General features: G+C 41.1%; 1 protein-coding gene across 1 annotated transcript in view; it reads right to left on the bottom strand.

Annotated features, from left to right (window-relative positions):
• Window positions 1-22,783, bottom strand: part of alkbh1 (alkB homolog 1, histone H2A dioxygenase) — a 56,207-nt gene that overhangs the window by 11,064 nt on the left and 22,360 nt on the right. The window contains exons 2-3 of the mRNA XM_059961660.1: window positions 13,908-14,016; window positions 8,883-9,045 (exon numbers count right to left, since the gene is read on the bottom strand). Of these exons, the coding sequence (XP_059817643.1) occupies window positions 8,883-9,045; window positions 13,908-14,016 (272 nt within the window). The remainder of the gene's footprint in view (window positions 1-8,882; window positions 9,046-13,907; window positions 14,017-22,783) is intronic.

The raw sequence follows: 22,783 nt of genomic DNA, 5'->3' as shown, positions 1-22,783 counted from the left end.
ACGTTTCATATAGATGCATTTCATGGTTGGGAGGGTTTTACCTGTGAGGTACTGGGCCGAACCCACTACCTTTTGCAGGAGTTTCTGCTCAGAGTGATTGGTGTTCACATATCAATGTGCAATGGAGCCAGTTAGCACATTTTCCACCACACATCTATAGAAGTTGCCAAGGTTTTCAATGCCATGCTGAATTATTATTATTATATTTTTTTTTTTACAGGAGCCTTAGCTCCTATACCACCAGGTTCAGGAACAGTTATTACCCTTCAACTGTCAGGCTTCTGAACTATTTGGACAACTTCACTCACCTAAACACTGAACTGATTCCACAACCAATGGACTCACTCGCAAGGACTTTACAACTCGTGTTCTGGATAGGATTTACTTATTTATTTATTATCTCTTTTTGAATTTGCAAAACTTATCTTCTTTTGGGTGTCTGACAGTCTTTGTGCGTAGTTCTGTCAATAATTCTACTGCAATTCTTTGTTTGACTGTGAATGCCTGCAAAAAAATTAATCTCAGGAGTATGTGGTGACATATACATAATTTGATAATAAATTTACTTGGAGCTTTGAAAACTGAATATCTCTTCAGATGCTTATACCATAAAACAGTAATTTACTCCAGACACTCAACCAGCCATAGAAACAACTAAAGTGCTAAATGTTTTTTTTTAGAAATAGGTAGATTTGGAGAAGCAATAATAAAATAAATACTAGTACCAGTGGACCAGTTGTATTATTTCAATATATTATTTTTATTTCCCAGTCATTGAACATAGACTCAACAAACAGAATCAGCCTGTGATGAGTTTTTCAGAGCTCTGATGTGCTTCACCGAATGCTGAGCAGTCAGGCTGTGGCTTTATTTGGAGTCAGCTGGGCTTATAAGCCATGAAAAAGCACTAAAATTGTTGAATAATTTAATGAAAGTGCTTTAATCTATGTAGAGGATTTATTTTTAAGAGATGTGCTTGTCTCTCAATGTGTGTTGTGGGAAATATGTGCATATGTCCTAAACCTTTTTAGCATTATTCTCGTTGCTCCTCATTTTGCAGTTCTTCAAACTCAGGCTCCAATTTTCCAATGTCTGCTACTTCCATTCCCCAAGTATAATTCATTTGGCCTGATTTCAATTCATATAGAATGCGTGTTATAGGTTCTAACTAAAGAACTTTACAAGAACACAATGTTAACAACAAATTATGGCACAGACAAATAACTGCCTGGTGGATTGAAAACAGCATGTGTTCTTTGGCAGAGCTTACTCTACATAATGCCCACTTTCAACCTCTTCCCCTTTACTGGTTTGATGGATGATCTCTTTCTATTGCAATTTCTCAATCCTTATGAGCTAAGTTTTTTTTTGTTTTCTAGCGTTCACTTGCTGTTAGAACAAAGGGTCTTGGGAAATTAACTGTTCTGATATAAAAACAGAGAGCACTAAAGTTGCCTGTTTGCAGATAACCAATGTATGGGTACTAGGGAAAAAGAAAAGTTTCAAAGAGTAGCCTTATTTGTCACATATACATCAAAACATTCAATGAAAGGTACTGTGGGCGTGAAATTAAATCAGTGAGGATTGCGTTGGCATAGCCCACAAATGTCTCCGCACTTCTGACGCCAACATAGCATGCGCATAACTCACTAAGCCTAATGTCAATGGAATGTGGGTGGAAACCCATGTGGCCACAGGGAGAATGTACAACCTTCTACAGACAGTGGTGGGAATCAAACCCCAATCTTACAGTGATGCAATAAGATAATATAATAAACATCTTTTCAGTTTGTTGCGAATATCTTTATTAGGGTTTTCTGTTCCATTGTACAGCTAGCTCCCTAATCATTTAGTACCCTTCTGAATGTTTTGACTCAGAGGCCTCCGTTGATCAGAGTCGACCACAGATGTTGCAGTCTAGCTGCCTAGATACGTAAGCTGTTGCCCATGTAGTAAGCTCTCCTTCTCCACGCATCTGATTAACCCCAAGAAACGGCAGAGGCATACAGTTTGGTACCAGCAGTGTCGCAGAAGTTGCCAGTCAGCATTGAACTCAACCTCTAGCGATTTTCCCTGGGGGTTTATTCCCGAAGCCTTCTCCATGATGGGGTATAGCTGCAGGGCAGTGGAGGTTTGAGATCAGAAATGTTCTTCTCCTAGATGAGCTGCCAACCATAGCTGATGGGCACCATTTGCCTGAAGTGACTGGGGCAAAGCCTTTGCCCCTTCTCCTTTTAGTAGAAATGGTTCCACTGGACTTAGTTGTCAGAGGCCATTTGAGGTTCACACCAGAGCTCCTTAGCGCGACTCGAGTAGCAGCAGTACTCTCAATGGACATTATTAAATATTCTAGTTTCAGCCTGATGCACAACTGCTTCCAAGGTCAGTACAGTCAACAAAGATGTCTTAATGTGTTTAAACAAACTATCACTGCTTAAAATTGATGGAAACAACACTGATTGTGGTCGGAAGCACCCATGTAGGATAACTCGGAGGAAACATGGGTGCAGAGTGAGGTTACAAATGTGTTTAAGGAAACGGGTGTTTTAAACTCCCTATACTGACCATCTTGCTGGCAAATGTACAGTCTCTGGTGAATAAAATTGATGATCTCAGTGCTAGAGTGCTGAATCAGAGGGACATGAGGACTGCGTGTGTCCTTTGTTTCACGGAATCCTGGTTAACTCCTTCTGTACTGGATGCAGCAATTCAGATAGATGGGTTTACTATACATGGTCAGGATATATCTATAGATTTTTTCCAAAGCAGAGGTGGAGGAGTATGCCTCATGATCAACTCTTCTTGGTGCACAAATATATCAGTGCTGTCCCAATGCTGCTCACCAGACCTGGAATATCTAGTGGTAAAGTGCCTTCCTTTTTACTTACCACAGGAGTTCTCTGGGATCATTTTGGTAGCAGTGCACATTCCACCTCAGGCTAATATCAAGCACGCTTTAGATGATCTGAGCAAAGGGATCAACATGCACGAAACAGTGCACTCTAACGCCTTCACCATTGTTTAGGGAGATTTTAACCAGGCCAGTCTTGAAAAAAATCACTAAGCAATTACCATCAACAGATCACTTGCAACACCAGTGGAAACAACACACTGGAACATTGCTACACCACTATCAAAAATGGCTACAGTGCTATTCCATGCCCTCACTTTGGGAAGTCTGATCACCTGGCTGTACTCCTACTCCCCAAGTATAGGCAGAGACTGAAGACTGCAGCAGCAGTAGTGAGGACCAAAAAGGTTTGGACAAGGAAAGCACAGGAGTGCCTACAGGACTGCTTTGAATTGGTAGACTGGACTATAGTCAGGGATTCATCTTCGAAACTAGCTGAGTATGCTGCAGTTGTTACTGACTTCATTAAAACCTGTGTGGATGAGTGTGTGCCCACAAAGACTTACCGCACATTCCCAAAACAAAAGCTGAGGATGAACTGGCAGGTACGTCATCTGCTGAAGGCTAGATCTGCGGCATTTATGTCTAGCGATCCAGGCCTGTACCAGAAATCCAGGTATGATTTGCGGAGGGTTATTTTAAGGGTGAAGAGACAATTTTGAATGAGGTTGGAGCTGGCATCAGATGCACATCAACTCTGGCACAGATTGCACGACATTATTTCCTACAAAGCGAAACCCAATAGCATGAATGGCAGCAATGCTTCACTACCAGATGAACTCAATACTTTCTATGCACAATTTGAAAGGGAGAACAAAATTACATTTGTGAAGATCTCTGCTGCACCTGATGACCTTGTGATCTCTGTCTCAGAGGCTGGTGTTACACTGTCTTTAAAGAGAGTGAACCCTCGCAAGGCAGAAGGTCCCAATGGAGTACTTGGTAAGGTTCTGAAAACCTATGCCAACCAACTAGCGCAAACATTCAAGGACATTTTCAGCCTCTAACTGCTATGGGCAGAAGTTTCCACTTACTTCAAAAAGACAACAATTATACCAATGCCTAAGAAGAATAAAGTGAGCTGCCTTAATGACTATTGCCTGTGACTAGACTGAACTCCTGCCCCAGCAAGGGCCTGGACACAATGCAATTTGCCTATTGTCGCGATAGGTCAACAGCAGATGCAATCTCAATGGCTCTCCATGCAGCTTTAGACCACCTGGACAACACAAACACCTACATCAGGATGCTGTTCATCAACTATAGCTCAGCGTTTAATACCATCATTCCCACAATCCCGATTGAGAATTTGCAGAACTTGGACCTCTGTAACTCCCTCTACAATTGAATCCTCAGCTTCCTAACCGGAAGACCACCATCTGTGTGGATTGGTGATAACAAATCCTCCTTGCTGATGATCAACACTGGAGCACCTCAGGGGTGTGTGCTTAGCTCACTGCTCTACTCTCTATATACACTATATGGCTCTATATAGGCATAGCTCAAATACCATTTATAAATGTGCTGATGATGCACCATTGTTGGTAGAATCTCAGGTGGTGACGAGAGGGTGTACAGGAGTCAGATATGCCAACTAGTGGAGTGGTGCTGCAGCAACAACCTGGCACTTGATATCAGTAAGACGAAAGAGCTGACTGTAGACTTCAGGAGGGGTAAGACGAAGGAACATATACCAAGCAACAGACACAAAATGCTGGTGGAACGCAGCAGGCCAGGCAGCATCTATAGGAGGAAGTACAGTCGATGTTTCGGGCCGAGACCCTTCGTCAGGACTCAGCCCAAAACGTCGACTGTACTCCTTCCTATAGATGCTGCCTGGCCTGCTGTGTTGCTTGAATTTCCAGCATCTGCAGATTTCCTCGCGTGAACACATACCAATCCTCACTGTGGAGAGAGTGAGCAGTTTCAAGTTCCTGGTTGTCAAGATCTCTGACGATCTAACATGGTCCCAACATATTGATGTAGTTATGAAAAAGGCAGTACAGCGGCTATACTTCACTAGGAGTTTGAAGAGATTTGGCATGTCAACAAATACACTCAAAAACGTCGATAGATGTACCATGGAAAGCATCCTGACAGGCTGCATCACTGTCTGGTATGGGGGGTGGGCCACTGCACAGGACCAAAAGAAGCTGCAGAGGGCTGTAAATCTAGTCAGCTCCATCTTGGGTATCAGCTGACAAAGTACTCAGGACAATTTCAGGGAGCAGTGTCTCAGAAAGGCAGCTTCCAGCACCCAGCGCATGCCCTTTTTCCACTGTTACCATCAGGTAGGAGGTACAGAAGCCTGAAGGCACACACTCAGCATCTCAGGAATAGCTTCTTCCCCTCTGCCAACTGATTCTTAAATGGACATTGAACCCTTGGACACTACCTCACTTTATTAATATACAGTATTTCTGCTTTTTGCACTTTTTAAAATACTCAATATATGTATACTGTAATTGATTTACTTATTAATTTATTATTATTTTTATTTTTTTTTTCTCTTCTATATTATGTATTGCATTGAACTGTGGCTGCTAAGTTAACAAATTTCACCTCACATGCCAGTGATAATAAACCTGATTCTGATTCTAATAGGTAGTAGAAGCTTATCCCCACTTCCATCCCTGATTATAATAACCTTAAGGAACTCTTCTGAATCTTTTGATTGGTATGGTCAAAAAGCTATTTCTATTTACATGACAATGCCATTGAAAGGGAAACTTCTCAAAAGTATTCTGCAAGAGAATTGTCAAACAGTAATTGATAACTATTCAGCAAAGGCAACTGCACAACTGCATGGAAGTCAGCGAGTTAGACTGGCGTGAAGCTTAAAAGGAGAAAGCTTTACAGAATGGGCGCCAGAGTAGAGCGAGACAGAGTACGAGGGCTTTGGCGATAATGGGTTGAGGCAAGGTAGGTTACCTGTGAAGAACAGAAACAGGAAGGCCTTTTAAGGCCGGTACAGGCTGCCAGATGTGGGAAGTCCGGAAGACCCCCAGCCTCCCAGAAGGCCTCATCTGCGCCGGGTGTGTCGAACTGCAGCTCCTTTAAGGACCTGGTTAGGGTCCTGGAGCTGCAGCTCGATAACCTTCCTCTAGTCAGGGAAAATGAGGAGGTGATAGAGAGGAGCTATAGGTAAGTAGTCACACCGGGACCTTGGGAGACAGATAAGTGGGTTACAGTCAGGAAGGGCACGAGGCATATACTGGAGAGTATCCTGGTGGCTGTTCCCCTTAACAATAAGTACTCCTGTTTGAGTACTGTTGGTGGGGGGGAGGGATGGCCTACCTGAGGGAAGCAACAGTGGCTATGCCTCTGGCACAGAGGCCGATCCTGTGGCTCAGAAGGGTAGGGAAAGGAAGAATGCAGCAGTAATAGGGGATTCTATAGTTAAGGGGTCAGACAGGTGATTCTGTGGACGCAGGAAAGAAACGTGGATGGTAGTTTGCCTCCCAGGTGCCAGGGTCAGGATGTTTCTGATCGCGTTCACGATATCATGAAGGTGACCAGCAAGAGGTCGTGGTACATATTGGTACCAATGCATAAGGAAAAGGAAGGAGGTCCTGAAAACAGACTACAGGGAGTTATGAAGGAAGTTGAGAAGCAGGACCTCAAAGGTAGTAATTTTGGGATTAGGGTCTGTGCCACTCGACAGTGAGTATAGGAATAGAGTGAGGTGGAGGATGAATGCGTGGCTGAGGGATTTGAGCAGGGGGACAGGGATTCAGATTTCCAGATCATCAATGGGGACGGGAGAGGTTCTGGAGGATTGGAGGGTTGCAGATGTTGTTCCCTTTTTCAAGAAAGGGAGTAGAGATAGCCCAGGAAATTATAGACCAGTGAGTCTTACTTCAGTGGTTGGTAAAGTGATGGAAAAGATCCTGAGAGGCAGGATTTATGAACATTTGGATAGGCATAATATGATTAGGAGCAGTCAGCATGGCTTTGTCAAAGGCAGGTCGTGCCTTATGAGCCTGATTGAATTTTTTGAGGATGTGACTAAACACATTGATGAAGGTAGAGCAGTAGATGTAATGTATATGGACTTTAACAAGGCATTTGATAATGTACCCCACGTACGGCTTATTGAGAAAGTAAGGAGGCATAGGATCCAAGGGGACCTTGCTTTGTGGATCCAGAACTGGCCTGTTCACAGAAGGCAAAGAGTGGCTGTAAACACAAAGTACACTGCAGATGCTGTGGTCAAGTCAACATATACAAAAGCTGGATGAACTCAGCAGGTTGGGCAGCATCCATTGAAATGAGCAGTCAACATTTCGGGCCGAGACCCTTTGTCCTGAGTCCCGACAAAGGGTCTCAGCCTGAAACGCTGACTGCTCATGTCAACGGATACTGCCCGACCTGCTAAGTTCATCCAGCTTTTGTACTTGTTGAAAGAGTGGCTGTAGATGGGTCATATTCTGCATGGAGGCCAGTGACTAGAGGTGTGTCTCAGGCATCTGTTCTGGGACCCCTTCTCTTCATGATTTTTATAAATGACCTGGATGAGGAAGTGGAGGGATGGATTAATAAATCTGCTGATGACACAAACATTGGAGGTGTTGTGGACAGTGTGGAGCGCTGTCAGAGGTTACAACGGACATTGATAGGATGCAAAACTGGGCTGAGAAGTGGCAGATGGAGTTCAACCCAGATAAGTGTGAGGTGGTTCATTTTGGTAGGTCAAATATGATGGCAGAATATAGTATTAATTGTAAGACTCTTGGCAGCATGGAGGATCAGAGGGATCTTGGGATCTGAGTCCATAGGACACATAAAGGTATTGCGCAGGTTGACTCTGTGGTTAAGAAGGTATATGAGGCATTAACCTCCATCAACCGTGGGATTGAGTTTAAGAGCCGAGAGCTAATGTTACAGCTATATAGGACCCTGGTCAGACCCCACTTGGAGTACTGCGCTCAGTACTGGTCACTTCACTACAGGAAGGAAGTGGAAACTTTAGAGAGGGTGCAGAGGAGATTTACAAGGATGTTGCCGGGATTGGGGAGCATGCCTTATGAGAAAAGGTTAAGTGAACTCGGCCTTTTTTCCTTGGAGCGACAGAGGAAAGGTGACCTGATAGAGGTGTACAAGATAATTACAGGCATTCATCGTGTGGATAGTCAGAGGCTTTTTCCCGGGGCTGAAATGACAAGCACGAGAAGGCTCTGTTTTAAGGTGCTTGGAAGTAGGTATAGAGATGTCAGGGGTAAATTTTTTATGCAGAGAATGGTGAGTGAGTGGAATGGGCTGCCGCTGAAGGTGGTGGAGGTGGATACGATAGGGTCTTTTAAAAGACTCCTGGATTGGTACAAGGAGCTTAGAAAAATACAGGGCTATGGGTAACCTTAGGTAATTTCTAAATAAGTACATGTTGGGCATAGGATTGTGGGCTGAAGGGCCTGCATTATGCTGTATGTTTTCTATGTTTCTATAACAAGTTGCACCAAGGAGATGAAGGGGAAGGCGACTAAAAGTGTCATGAAAATTGTGTCTTTATAAGAGGAAAAAGACAGACAACACGAGATGCTTACAGAGAAAAACAATTCCATTGTTAAGTGGTCCAAGCAGCTAAACGCCTCGCCATGAATGGAAGAATGGTTAAATTTGGGGATGATCAAGAGGCAGAATTAGCACAGCATGATGGGCTGCAGTACTGGAGGAGAATATAGATATTGAGGCCATGAAAGAAGAATAAAACTAATTTTAATGTAAAGGCATTGGGAGCCAGTGAACTGAGATGACAGGTGTTTACAACATGGTAAAAAGTTGGCCAGGTCAGTGGTTGGAAGACTCATGTTTCTAGAGAGTTGAATAAGAATCACAATCAGGTGTATTATCACTGAAATGTGTCAGGAAATTTGATGTTTTGTGGAGGCCAACTACAATGGTATAGATTTGGGATAAGGTGAAGCTGGCAGGTGGGAAACAAGGCTTATCAATTAATATCCGGTGCACTTACCTTAGCTGTTCTCTGCTCCGCTCCCATATATCCTTAGTTTCCTCTGGTGACATGTGCAGGTCTAAGTTGCAAACATTTGGTTTCTGAGGGTAGGTTTTCAAACACTGCTTGGCCCAGTAACGCTGCCATCCAGGAAGAAAGGGATCCGTAATGAACATGAATCCTAAGCAAAGGATCAGTCAAATAACTTGCAGCAAAATACTTTCAGATAACACATCTATATCAAGAGTATTTTGTATCTGTAAATCAAACACAAGAAGAGTTAACCAAAGCCCAAGGAGCTAGCACATTTGCAAGTAAAAGTTTGTGAACCACTTGCAATTACCTGTTTTTCGGCATTAATCACTCACATCTTCGTCTAAGTCACAATAATAGGCAAATAAAATCTGCTTAAACTAATAACACACAAACAATTGTATTTCTTCTCGTCAATACTGAGTACACCATTTAAACAATCACAGTCTAGGTTCAAGAAAAGTATATGAACCTTTAAGGTAGTGCCTTCTACAAAACCTATTTGGAGCCTGGTGTTCCAATTAATGAGATGAGATTGGAGGTGTGGGTTGTTGAGGTGCCCTGCCCTATTAGAAAGATGCACAAAATCAGGTTACTGACAGAGCTTGCTCTTCTCAAGAAAGGTCAAGTTATGTGGACCATGCTTGAATCAAAACAACCTTCAGAGAACCTTAGAAGAAGAATTGTGGAGGTGCATGAAGCTGGCAAAGCTTCACAGTAAGAGAAATTGTCTACAAATGGAGGAAGCTCAGTACCGTTGCTACTCTCCTGAGGAGTGGGTATCCTGCAATGATCACACAGAGAGCACAATTTGCAATGCTGAAGGAGGTGAAAAGGAACACAAGGGCAACAGCAGAAGACCTGCAGAAATCTTTAGAACTTGTTAAAGTCTGTGTTCCTGTGTCCACTATAAGAAAATTACTGAAAAAGAATGGTGCTCATGGAAGTACACCACGGACTGCTCTCCAAAAACCATTGTTGCTTGTCTCAAGTTTGTAAAACACCACCTGGATGTTCCACAATACCTCTGGGGCAATGTGGACAGATGAGACAAAAGTTGAACTTATTTGCAGAAATACATTTTGCTATGTTTGTGAAGGGAAAAGGGCACTGCACATCAACACCAAAACCTCATCCAAACTGTGAAGCATAGTGGAAGGAGCATCATGGTTTAGGGCTGCTTTGCTGCCTCAGGGCCTGGACAGCTTGTAATTGTTGAGGGAACAATGAATTCAAAATCATATGAAGACATTTTACAGGAGTATGTCAGGATAGTGGACCGACACCCAAAACTTAATAGAATTTGGATTATGCAACACTACAATGATATGTGCTTGGAACTGACAATTCAGAGTTCAGACTTTAACCTGATTGAGGTGCTGCGGCATTACCTGAAGAGGGCTGTTCATTCCTGGTATCCCAGAAATATTGATGAACCGAAACAGTTTTGTATGGAGGAATGGTCCAAAATTCCTCCTTGCTGTTGAGCAGCACAGGAAGTGTTTGGTGGAGGCCGTTGCTACTAAAGGAGGTTCTACCAGTTATTAAATACAGGGTTCACATACTTTTTCCAGCCTGTACGGTGAATGATTAAACAATTTCAAAGATCAATGGTTCAGTTATTATCAAACTATACAACTCTGAAATTCTTTTTTTCCAGATGGTCATGAAACCAAGGAAGAAAGGAAAGACGGAATGATCATCAACTCCAAGTCTCTCCTCCCTGCACAAAAACATAAAAAAATGGAACAGGCACATCGACCCCATCCCCTCCAAATCCCCATCCCACGCACACAAAAAGAGAAAGATCGGGCGAAAAGCACAGAATACAAAAAAAAAATCAGCTGAAAAAAATCCACAGTTCAAGTCCACATCCAAAATGCAGAAAACCCAGGCAACATTCTTCCTTTTTGTAGAACAATTTCACCAGCGACAAAAAGGCAGTTTCCCTCTCCGTAGCACAGCAATCTCACCAGCAATAAAAGTGTTCAATAAAGTCATGAAAATTACATGCACTTGTGTTTTATTAGTTTAGGCAGATTGAGTTTGTCTATAATTGCCAAATTTAATGAATAATGCAGAAAACCAGGGAATTGCAAAGGATTCACAAACTCTTGCAACTGTACTTCCTCTGGCCTGGCTATTGATGACTTTTTTTTTCAAGACAATGAGTGCTCAAAAGTTTTCTGGCATTACTTTGTTATGAAACAGTATAATAGTTATAAAGCTCTGATCTATCTTGTAAGAATATGGGTATGCAGGACTTTGCAAGACATCAAAATTCATGCACAACAGGCGGGCTTCATGGGGTGCCACAGTAGCATAGTGGTTAGTGTGATATTATTACAAATGGGGGGTGTTCTGGAGTTCAGAGATCAATTTTGGTGTCCTCTGTGAGAAGTTTCAATACCCTTCCTGTGAACCCTTCCTGTGGGTTTCTTCTAGGAGCTCCAGTTTCCCCACACAATACAGGTTAGTAGGTTAATTGGTCAATGTAAATTGTCCTGAGATTAGGGTGGTGTTAAACGGGTGGGTTGCTGCACAGTGCAACTTGTTGGGATGCAAGAGCCAAATCTGTGTTGTATCTCCAAATAATTTTTTTTAAGTACATGGTAGGTAAAGCTTTCTTTTGAATGACAATGCATTTTTAAATTTGTCCAGTTTCAGGCACAGCAAGAGATGTTTTTACTGTGTCTACTGGTCAAGTAGGGCTGGGCAGCTTCTCTTCAAACCACTTTGATAGGCGCCAGAACAGATGCAAAATAGTCCAGGAAGAGGTGTGAGCAGCTGATGAGGAAGTGTGTACCACCAATAAGGTAGGAATGAGGCAGCAGGGAGCTTGGACAAGATGGGACGGTGCACTGAAGAGGGAGATCACCTGGTCCAGCATCTGGCAGGTAAAACACCAGTGCATCAAATTCTGTGTATGCTGTCCTGCCTGATCCAATGAAGCTTTATGTTGGGGCAAAAGTGAGGCATCTTTATGTCCTCTCTGCCCTGGCAGAGGGGTCCTGAACACATACCCAGCAGCTGGGCAAAGGCTCTGGGAGAAGGCCACTACCGCTGGTGCCATGACCAGGTACTGAAGGCAGTGGCAGAAAATATCTCCTCTGTTATTAACAACAGTAAGCACCTTCACCAACCCAGAAAGCCTTTGTCAAAGTTGGAGACCAACCACAGTTTCAGTCCAGATCACCAGCAGACTTGCTCGCCACGGTGTCTGACTGGCAACTGAAAGTCGATCTTGGCAAGCAACTAAATTTCCCTTACTATCATCATCATCACCGAGGCCTGACATGATCATTCTGTCAGAAACCTTGAAGCAAGTGGTCATGGTAGAACCAACAGTTCTTTGGGAAGACTGGATTGAGGAGCGTTTGAGTGTATGAAGGCCAAATATCAGGAACTAGTATAGCAATGCCAGAGACAGGGGTGGAAGGCACATTGCAAGCCTATTGAGGAGGGTGTACAGGTTTTGCTGGTCGCTTGCTCTGCAGACCCTACTCCCTTTGGCAGGGAGCTACAAAGAGAAGAGCCATCAGAACCATCACAGAGGCTGTTGACTGTGCCTCCAGATAGCTATGGATCAAGGGGTGTGTCCTGTGGACCAATGCTGTTGCGACATAAAATGGGGCCTGGTCAACCTTGGCTGTGTCGCTGGGGTGAGGGTGCCTGATGTTGAAAGACCCGAAGTACCTGAAGACCCCAGGTTACATCAGAGAACATCCTAGAGAAAGTGTACTGGAAAGTTTACTGGAGAAAATTTAGTGCTGAAAAATTTCTGCCTTGCCAAATTAACATTGGCAAAAAAAATCTATATTAAGACAAAGGCAATCTATACTAGGGAAAGGTATTTTATTTCTGCTCTGACCCAGTGCAGCCATTACACATTTTGTTACCCTGTTATTAATAAATATCAGCTCATACCCTACTGTACAAGTTCAGATACATACTTCTCTCCTGACATTACAAATTTTGATTTTCATCATCATCCATTCTTGCATGAGAAATCTTTCACATTTAAAAGCATTCATTGGAGTTTTTCAAGGTTCTAGGGGATCAGAAGCTATTTGCTGCTTCCAGGCAGATGCTGCTGCACTCTCTATAAATTATCTGCTAGAGATAAGAGGCCTTTGATTCAGTATTTGTAAAGCAGAATTTTAAAATGAGGGAAAACATACAAAGCTCAAGCAGACTTACAAACCACAACAACACTATTAATACTTTATAAATGGCTAAAATTACAAATCCAGTCAATAGTTTTGTCTTCTTGGAAAATAAATGTTACGTACATTTTGCTATTTGGAAGACTGGGTTTATAGAGAGTAGATATGGGAAACCATCTGCAATAGTGTTGGAATAATCAACCCTTTAGTTCATAAAAACATATTAATATTTTGAGATTAGAAAGTAAAACTCAGTAGTAATAAATTTTCAGCTAAGATCCTGAATAATAAGGAAATAAAAGTGTGAATGCCCCAGATTCTATGGTGACATCATAAATGACAAGACAGGCTCAGCCATCTGGAAAGTACGAAGTTAAATCTCTGATGGAGCATTAACATGATATAAAATGAGAGACTTAAAAAAAGGATTAGTTGAAGATAGCCATTCTCCATAGTAGATGCAGAAAAAAAAGTATCTGCACTTAATCTACTGTCAGATCAGCTTAACTGATTGTAGCTTATTCTACCTGCAGACAACCAAGTCAACCGCTTGCTATTCCCAGAGCAGTGGTGCTTGACCCTAACCAGCTTCGTTCAAGTGCTCGGCGCATTATTGTAAAATGTAGTTCCCAGCTTTCAAAGAACCACTTCAGGCACAATAGGCCAAATGGTCTCCTTCTGTGCAGTACAATACCAAGAATATTTTCAATCTGCAAACAGATGGCTCTCCACTGACAGATTAAGACACTGGTCACCATTCTAAGCAATACTCACAGTGGTTCTATTCATATTTCATTGAAAATGATAGAGTTGTAATCTCCTCAGGTTGCATGATGTACATTACCTGGATACCCAGCTAAAGTATATGCTTTCCACTTGCTAACTGGCTGCAGTCCCACTTTACAGACATCTTTAGCGCTGACAGAGGCTGCATTAAGGGGAGCAATCAGAACCTGAAGAGGAAAAGAAAAGTTACACTATGATCTCAAATTATTAACGCAATTGGGCAGATGGCAAATAATTGAAGCAACTGCAGAATTATTTAATATTGTATTCTCATAAATAGAGAAAATGGTTGTCAAGCTGAGGTGCTTAAGGTAATTAAACGTTTTGAAATGTGGACGTAGAGGGAAAATATTTCCACTGGGAGCTAAGAACAAAACAGCAGAATCTTTTGTTGTTTTAACATAATCTCTGGGTGGCACAGTAGCGTAACAGTTAGCACATCCCCTTACAGTGCCGGCCATCACTGATCAGCATTCAAATCCTGGAGCTGCCTATAAGGAGTCTGTGTGTTCTCCCTGTGGCTGTGTGGGTTTCCTCCAGATGCTCTGGCTTCCTCCCACACCCCAAAGGGTTAGTGAGTTGTGGGCATGCAATGTTGGCACCGGAAATATGAATACTTGTGGGCTGCCCAGCACAATCCTCTCTAATTTGATATGATGGAAAAGATAAATTTCACCGAGGGCTTCCATGTGCACGTGACAAATAAATCCAATCTTTTAAAAACAGTGCTATGCTATTCATAAAAGAAATCAGGAGACACTTTGAAGAGAGCAAATCTGGAACTAGATGAGACAATTGAAAATGTCAGAATTGATCTTGATTGCATTTTACTTGAACACTGGTGGAGTTAGAGCCAAGTGGGCACGTGGAGTAAAGATGCAGATGATCTATGATAGAATTGACTGGTGGAAAGGACTGAAGGACCAAATACTGGACTCCTGTCCTCTCTTCTTAAATCATCTTACTTCACACTGTATAACATTAATGTTTGTACAAGTATCTCTACTGTTCTAAGAATCTACTGTTCTAAGTTTATAGGGTTAAATGACTGGGTAACTTGAAATGATGCAACATCTTGGTCTCAATTAAAATTAGAAAATTTGTGCTAAAAATATTTTTAAATGTACTTACATTTAAAGTAATTGGCAAAGGATCAGAAGGAAAATGTGCTCTGAGGTTAGTAGGACTCTGGAACCCACTACCCATAACAACTGCAGAAAACTTCAATGTGTTTAAAAAATATTTGCATGATTTGGGAGATTTGTGCACCTGGTGATGAATCATGAGATTAGCTTTGGTAACTCTTTTCTGACTGGTATGTACAAGATGAGCCAAATGGCCTCCCATGCCATTGCAGCAAAGCATCAAGTCCTTCCTTCCACCTTCTTTGCCCAGGCTGATCACCAAGTATGTATCTATACTAATTCCATTTACCAGAACTAGGTTAAGAGCCCATGGGCACTTGGCAAATCAAGTGCTCTTTCAGATATTTCAATAATTTTCTGGGAGTATTTGAATGAATGCTTCTCAGGTAGTGTCTTCTAGATTCCAATCACCCTTTGAGTAAAAAAAATCTTCAGATCCCCTTAAACCTCTTATTGTTTGCTTGTCAATTTAAACCTATGTTATCTAGTCTTAGATACCTCTGTCATGTGGTAAGACGCCTGGCAATGTGGAGGATCAGAGGGACCTTGGGGTCTAAGTCCACAGGACACTCACCTGTTGCACAGGTTGACTGTGTGGTTAAGAAGGCATACAGTGCATTGGTCTTCATCAACCATGGGACTGAGTTTAAGAGCTGAGAAGTAATGTTACAGCTTCCTAGGACCCTCGTCAGACCTCACTTGGAGTACTGTGCTCAATTCTGGACACCTCACTACAGGAAGGATTGTGGAAACTATAGAAAGGCTGCAGAGGAGATTTACAAGGATGTTGCCTGGATCGGGAAGCATGCCCTATGAGAATAGGTTAAGTGAACTTGGCCTTTTGTCCTTGGAGCAATGGAGGATGAGAGGCATCGATCGTGTGGATAGCCAGAGGCATTTTCCTAGGGCTGAAATGGCTAACACGAGAGGGCACAGTTTTAAGGTGCTTGAAAGTAGGTACAGAGATGTCAGGGGCAAGCTTTTTTTCTACACAGAGGGTGTTGAGTGTGTGGAATGGGCTGCCAGCGACGGTGGTGGAGGCAGATACGACAGGGTCTTTTAAGAGTCTCCTGGATAGGAGCGGCATCATGGGCTGAAGGGCCTGTATTGCGCTGTAGGTTTTCTATGTTTCTCTGTGCAAAAATGGTTCTTTGTACCTATCCATGCATGGTTTTATCTCATATCACATCTAACCCTCAGGCTTCTCTGCTGCAAGGATAATAACTGCTTATCTACCTTTTGCTTACAACTGAATCATTCTATCCCTAGCAATATCTTCAGGAAGCTCTTCTGTGTTTACATCCTCTTGACCAAAACTGTACAAACCACTCCAGCTTTGGGTTAATCAATGTTTCATACAGTTGTATGAAAACTCCCTATTGTTAAACACAAGAAATTTTGCAGATGCTGGAAACCATGAGCAACATACATGAAATACTGGAGGAACTCAGCAAGTCAGACAGCATCTATGGAGGGGAACAAATGGTCAATTGTTTCAGGCTGAGACTGCTATTCTTATTTTTTAAGCCACAGCTAATGAAAGTGAGAATCCCAAATGCCTTCTTCATCACACCAACTACCAAGGCAGCGTTCTTCAGGGATATTTGGACTTGCTCATCTTAAGTTTCATAATATTCTCAAAGGCCTTTCCATTCATAGTATATGCCTAATTCTTACTAGACCTCCCTCGCCCAAAATGCATCACATCACACCTATCAGGATTAATTCTATCTGTCATTTCCATGCCTAACTTAAGAGCTTAATCAATACCATTGATTTTCACCATTAATCTTGATAAAGTAGTCCCGATGAAGGGTCTTAGCCTGAAATGTTAATGGTTTATTCCTCCCGCATTTTGTGTGTTGCTCTGGATTTTCAGCATCTGCAAAATCTCTAGTGTTCAATCAGTATCATTCTGTAGTCTAATATGACCCTCCTCAATATCCATATTACCACCACCAATTTGTGTTGAAAAGAATCTCATGATTACTTTTCTTATTACACTGTTTACTTATTTTTGTAATCTGTTATTATTTTACATATCTGCACTGCACTGCTCTGGCAAAACAACAAATTTCACATCCGTGATAATAAATCTGATTCTGATTTCATAAATTGATGAAGAATTGATATTGGATAATAGGAAAATCAAAGTGTTTGTGAAAACTGTTTCAATATTACTTTGGTACTTTACCATTTCATGCCAAGAAGGTCAAGTGACAATATTTCCTCTTACTATTGATTATTTTTTCTGAGCTATTCTCAGCATTTCTACATGTTGACAGTGAGAGTGTGGATTCTAATGGTGTAAAAATTAAAGTGTTGATGAACGGTGGAAGGTTTCATTCTTTACCCTCAGATGATGTCTCAATCAATGCATGCAGGCTATCTGAGCCCTCAATACCATAATGTTGACGGCACATCAGTAACGGATCCTACCCCTCTGTCATATCTAATCTGCCAGCTACAGGAATAACATGGCATCAAGGAACAATATCTAAACAGCTGCACTAAAAGTTGAGGAAGTGTGGGTGAAGGTCAAGTTTCCCCCATGTGTTCATACACCTTATATATTTAAATCATCGATTTCGGTGTCCTCAATATGAAAACCCTCCACGTTCCTATAGAAGTAGAGTTCTGTTATGGTGGAAGAGAAATTGTATTGCACTTGTATGACACCTTAATGCAAAGAAACTAGGAAGGCTGATAGGTACAGGAGAATATATTGTGACTATTATAGAAACATGGCTTAAAGGAGGGCAGAAATGCACAACATTTTTGATTGTGGACTTTAAAAAGGGCTGGGACAGGCAGCAACTTTGTATAAGAAAATAGTTGTGATGATGGGGAATATAACTTGAAAGAACCAAGATGAGGTAATAATGGTTAAAAAAAGAGCACAGAAAATCCATCATGCTGGATGTGCATATTTGGCTAACAAATAGTCAGAGCAGGGCAAAACATTTAAGCATGTAACAAATTTCAGAAAGTGAAAATAGAAAGGTAGAAAATTTCAATTACCCTAATATTAACCTGGACTCAAAGATGTAGAAGTTGCAGAGTTCTCAAAGTATATTCAGCAGAACATTTTAAAATCAGCACAACAGGACAGAACAAATCTAGATTTGAACCTGGGCTGTGGAAGTGGTAGCAGGAGAAGAACATTCTGAAGGCAGTAATCACAGTTTTTTTGAGGTTTAGCACAATAATGAAAAGGAACAAAGTACAAAGTGAGTAAACATTCTAAACTTGGGGAACAACTGTTACACTACACTTAAATATAATTTAGCAAAAGTGGAAGAGAAGGAGAGTGTGTGAAAACAAAGACTTAAGTATGAGGGAGATTGAAGAGTTCTAAAACTCAAGCATACATAGATTATGAGAATGACACCTCTTCTCATTGCTACCATCGGGCACATACTCAATAATCCAGGAATAGCTTCTTCCCCTCTGCCATCATATTTCTGAATGGATATTGAATCCATGAACAATACCTCACTACTTTTTTTCTCTCTTTTTGCATTACCTATTAATATATATTTCTTATTGTAATTTATAGTTTTTATTATTATGTATTGCAAAGCATTGCTGCTGCATTATGACAAATTTCACAACCTATACTAGTGATAATAAACCTGATTCTGAGAAAAGTACTGAAGACTGGAAGTACTCAGTAGACCAGGCAACGTCTATGTAGTTAGAAACAGTGCTAATGTAAAAATCAAATGATGCTAGTCATTAAAATGGTCTTTGTATTTGCTTTTATGGCTTTGTGAGGGTGCTGTTAGGCGTGCTGAATTCTACTGCTGAGGGGAAAGTAGCTATTCCTGAACCCTTTTCTTTAGAACAAAGATGATTGAAAGGAGATTTCAGTGAAGATGTATATAATTATATAGGTCCTTGAATGAACCATAATGGAGAATCACTTCCTTTTAATTGTGTTTAATAACTAGGGGGCAGATTTAAGACAACTTATGGACAGATTAGAGATGGGAATTGAATATATATTTTTCAACTGGGGGTGTAAATTTGGAACTCTCTGCCCAAAGGAGGAAGAAAATATTGATTATAGTACATGGGTGCAGATCTGAAACTCCATAATATTCAAGTATATGGAAAGAGAGTTGGAAAATGGAATTGTTTTGAAGAAGATCTTTTTAATAGTTGGTATGGTTTTTCTGTGCTATCAAGTTTTGATGCTTCTACCATAGCATCGAGATTAGTGCAAACACTTTATAGTATCAATGATCACTAATCAGAGTTTAATTTCCTCCTTGGCAATAAGGAGTTTGTTCATTCTCCTTGTGACCATGTTGCTTTCCTCTGCATACTCTGTTTTCCTCCTACATTGCAATGACGTATGGATTAATAAGGGTTAGTAAGCTGTGGCCACCGGAAGTGTACCGACTCTTACAGGCTGACCCCAGGCATAATCAATATATATCATGGGCACAAGAAATATAACTTTATTTTAACTGGATGAACAATAACATCAATAAAAATAAAAAGGACTTTAAGAATATATTACAGTCATACAAAGGTTCCTTTTTTATTCAAATAGTTTCTCAATTCACTCCTGAAAAACTGAAGAATAAACCAATTGATTTTCATTACATGAAACAGATATATATCCAAATCCTAGGGCTAGTCATGTTTATTCACTGATATTAGACAAACTTCAGTGGTGTGTGATTCAAATGCAAAGCAGAAGCTGATGGTAAAGGGAAGAATACAAGATAAAGAAATTAAATACAGAAAATGCTAAGAGCTGCACCAGATCAATCTCATCTCTTACTTGTGGGTAGAGTTATGAAAATGCAAGGGCAAAAATACCCTGATGGGAGTTAAGTACAAGCAGCCAAGCAGTATCTAGGATGCGGGATGCAAATTACAATGGGAGATACAAAGCACATGTCAAAAGCGCAATGTTATGATAGGCATGGGGGAATTTCAATATGCAGTTAGATTGGGAAGATCAGGTTGGTGCTAGATCCCATGAAAGGGAGTTTGTAGAATGCCCATGAGATGGTTTTTTAGAGCAGCTTGTGGTTGAGCTCACTAGGGGAAAGGCAATTCTAGATTGGGTGCTGTGTAATGAACCAGATTTGATTTGTGGGATTAAGGTAAGGGAACCCTTAGAGACAGTGATCAAAATATAAAATAATTCACCCTGCGGTTTAAGTGGAAGAAGCTAAAGTCCAATGTATCAGTACCACAGTGGAGTAAAGGGAATTATAGAGACACGAGGTAGTTGCTGGCCAAAATTGATGGAAGAGGGGAAGGGGGAAGTCTTCCCCCCTTCCTATTTAAATATTTATATATATTTCTTATTGTAATTTACAGTTTTTATTATTATGTATTGCAATGCATTGCTGTTGCATTATGACAAGTTTCACAACCTATACCAATGATAATAAACCTGAAGCTATTCCTGAATTATTGAGTATGTGCCTGATGGTAGCAATGAGAAGACTAGCATGATGACAGCAGAGCAGTAGTAGCTGGAGTTTCTGGGAGCAATTTAGAAAGCGCAGGATAGATACATCCCAAAGAAAAAGTATTCTAAAGGAAGGATAATGAAATCATGGCTGACGAGGGAAGTCAAAGACAGTGTACAAGCAAAAGAGAGGGCATATAATATAGTAAAAATTAGAGGATTGGGAAGCTTTTAAAAAACACCAGAAGGCAACTAAAAAGTCACAAGGAGAGAAAAGATGAAACATGAAAGTTAGCTAACTAATAGCATAAAGGAGGATACCTAAAGTTTTTTTTAGATATATAAAGAATAAAAGAGAGGCAAAAAGGATTATTGGATCACTGCAAAATGACGTTGGAGAGGTAGTATTAGGGGACAAAGAAATGGCAAACAAACTTAAAAAGTATTTTGCATCAGCTTTCATTGTGGAATACAGGAGAACTATGCCAGAAATTTGAGAGTGTTAGGGGGCAGAGATGAGTGTAGTTGCTAAGGAGGTAATTGAGATAATGGACAACACCCCAGGGTTCTGAAAGAGGTTTAAGATGCATTAGTAATGACCTTTCAAGAATCACAAGGAAATTGAAATTGTTCTGGGGGACTTGAAATTTGCAAAAAATCACTCCACTCTTTAAGAAGAGGGGGAGGCAGAAGAAAGGAAATTATAGGCCTGTTAGTCTGACCTCAGTGGTTGAGTCCATTATCAATGATGAGGATTTTAGGATACTTGGGATACATGATAAAATAGGCCAAAAGTCAGCAGGGTTTCCTTAAGGGGAAATCTTGCCTGACAAATCTGTTAGACTTTTTTGAGGAAATAGCAAGCAGGATCGAAAAATGGGGAACAATGGCTGTGTTTCTTAGGATTTTATGAAGGTCTTTGACAGGTTGCTGGCCATGAGGCTGTTTAACAAGAGCCCATGGTATTACAGGAAAGATACTAGCATGGAAAAAAAAGACTAGCTGACTGGCAGGAGGCAAAGAATGGGAATAAAGAGGGCCTTTTCTAGTTGGCTGTCAGTGATTAGTGGTGTTGTGACCACGTCTTTTCATTTTATATGCCAATGAATTGGATGATGGAATTGATGGCTTTCTGGCCAAGTTTGTGGGTGATACAAGCATAGGTGGATGGGCAGGTAGTGTTGAGCAAGCAGGGAGTCAGCAAGCACTTAGACAGACTGGGAGAATGGGAAAAAAAAGTGGCAGGTGGAATATGGTGTTGGGAAGTGTATGGTCATGCAGTTTGGTAGAAGGAATAAAGACACTGACTATTTTCTAAATGGGGAGAACGTTTAAAAATCTGAGATACACAGAGATTTGGGAGTCCTTGTGCAGGATTTCCTAAATGTTAACTTGCAGGACTTATAGGTTGAGTCTGTGGTGAAGAGGGCAAATGCAATGTTAGCTTTCATTTCAAGAGGACTAGAATATAAAAGCAAGGATGTAATAAGGCATTATAAGTCAGAGCATACTTGGGAGTATAGTGAGCAGTTTTGGGCACCTTCTCTAAGAAAAGATGTGTTGGTATTGGAGAGCATCCAGAAAAGGTTCATGAGAATGATTCCAGGAATGAAATGGCTAATGTATGAGGACTGTTTGATGGCTCTGGTTCTGTACTCACTGGAGTTCAGAAGAATGAGGGGTGATCTCATTATGACTTATTGAATATTGAAATGCCTGGATAGAGGGGGCGTGGAGAGGATGTTTCCCATAGTGGGGGAGTCTAGGACCAGAGAGCACAACCTCGAAATAGAGAGACATCCCTTTTGAACAGAGAAGGAATTTCTTTAGCCAGAGGGTGGTAAATCTGTAGGAATTCATTTTGGAGGCCATGTCACTGGGTATATTTAAAGTGGAGGTTGATAGGTTCTAGATTAGCCAGCATGCCAAAGACTACGGGGAGAAGGCAAGAGAATGGTGTTAAGAGGGATGATAATCAGCCTTGATGAAATGGCTGAAAGGTATAATTCTGCTCCTATGTCTTAAGGTCTTATAATTGTGGGGATTTTTAAAGCTGTGGGCTATAGTCTTCCAAATAAAAAAAGATGGTGACTCCAGCTGATGCATAATTTCCTCCTTTGATAAGAACGATATTCAGCAGCCAAATAAATGAATGGAAACATACATCTTGCTCTTCAAGCAACCTCAGCATCTTGCTTAAAAGTATATAAATTTTCATAAAGGAGGATTTATAAAAAGAGTATATTCACATCAGGATAGTTAAAGGTAGGCTAAATTTGTCACATGTATATCAAAACATACAGTGAAATGCATCATTTGTGTCAATGACAGTCCAAATAAGTATGTGCTTTT

The sequence above is a fragment of the Hypanus sabinus genome, chromosome 2, assembly GCF_030144855.1.
Source record: "Hypanus sabinus isolate sHypSab1 chromosome 2, sHypSab1.hap1, whole genome shotgun sequence".
NCBI lineage: Eukaryota > Metazoa > Chordata > Chondrichthyes > Myliobatiformes > Dasyatidae > Hypanus > Hypanus sabinus.
Note: the sequence above shows the minus strand (reverse complement) of the source record. Positions and strands in the feature narration are given on the sequence as shown.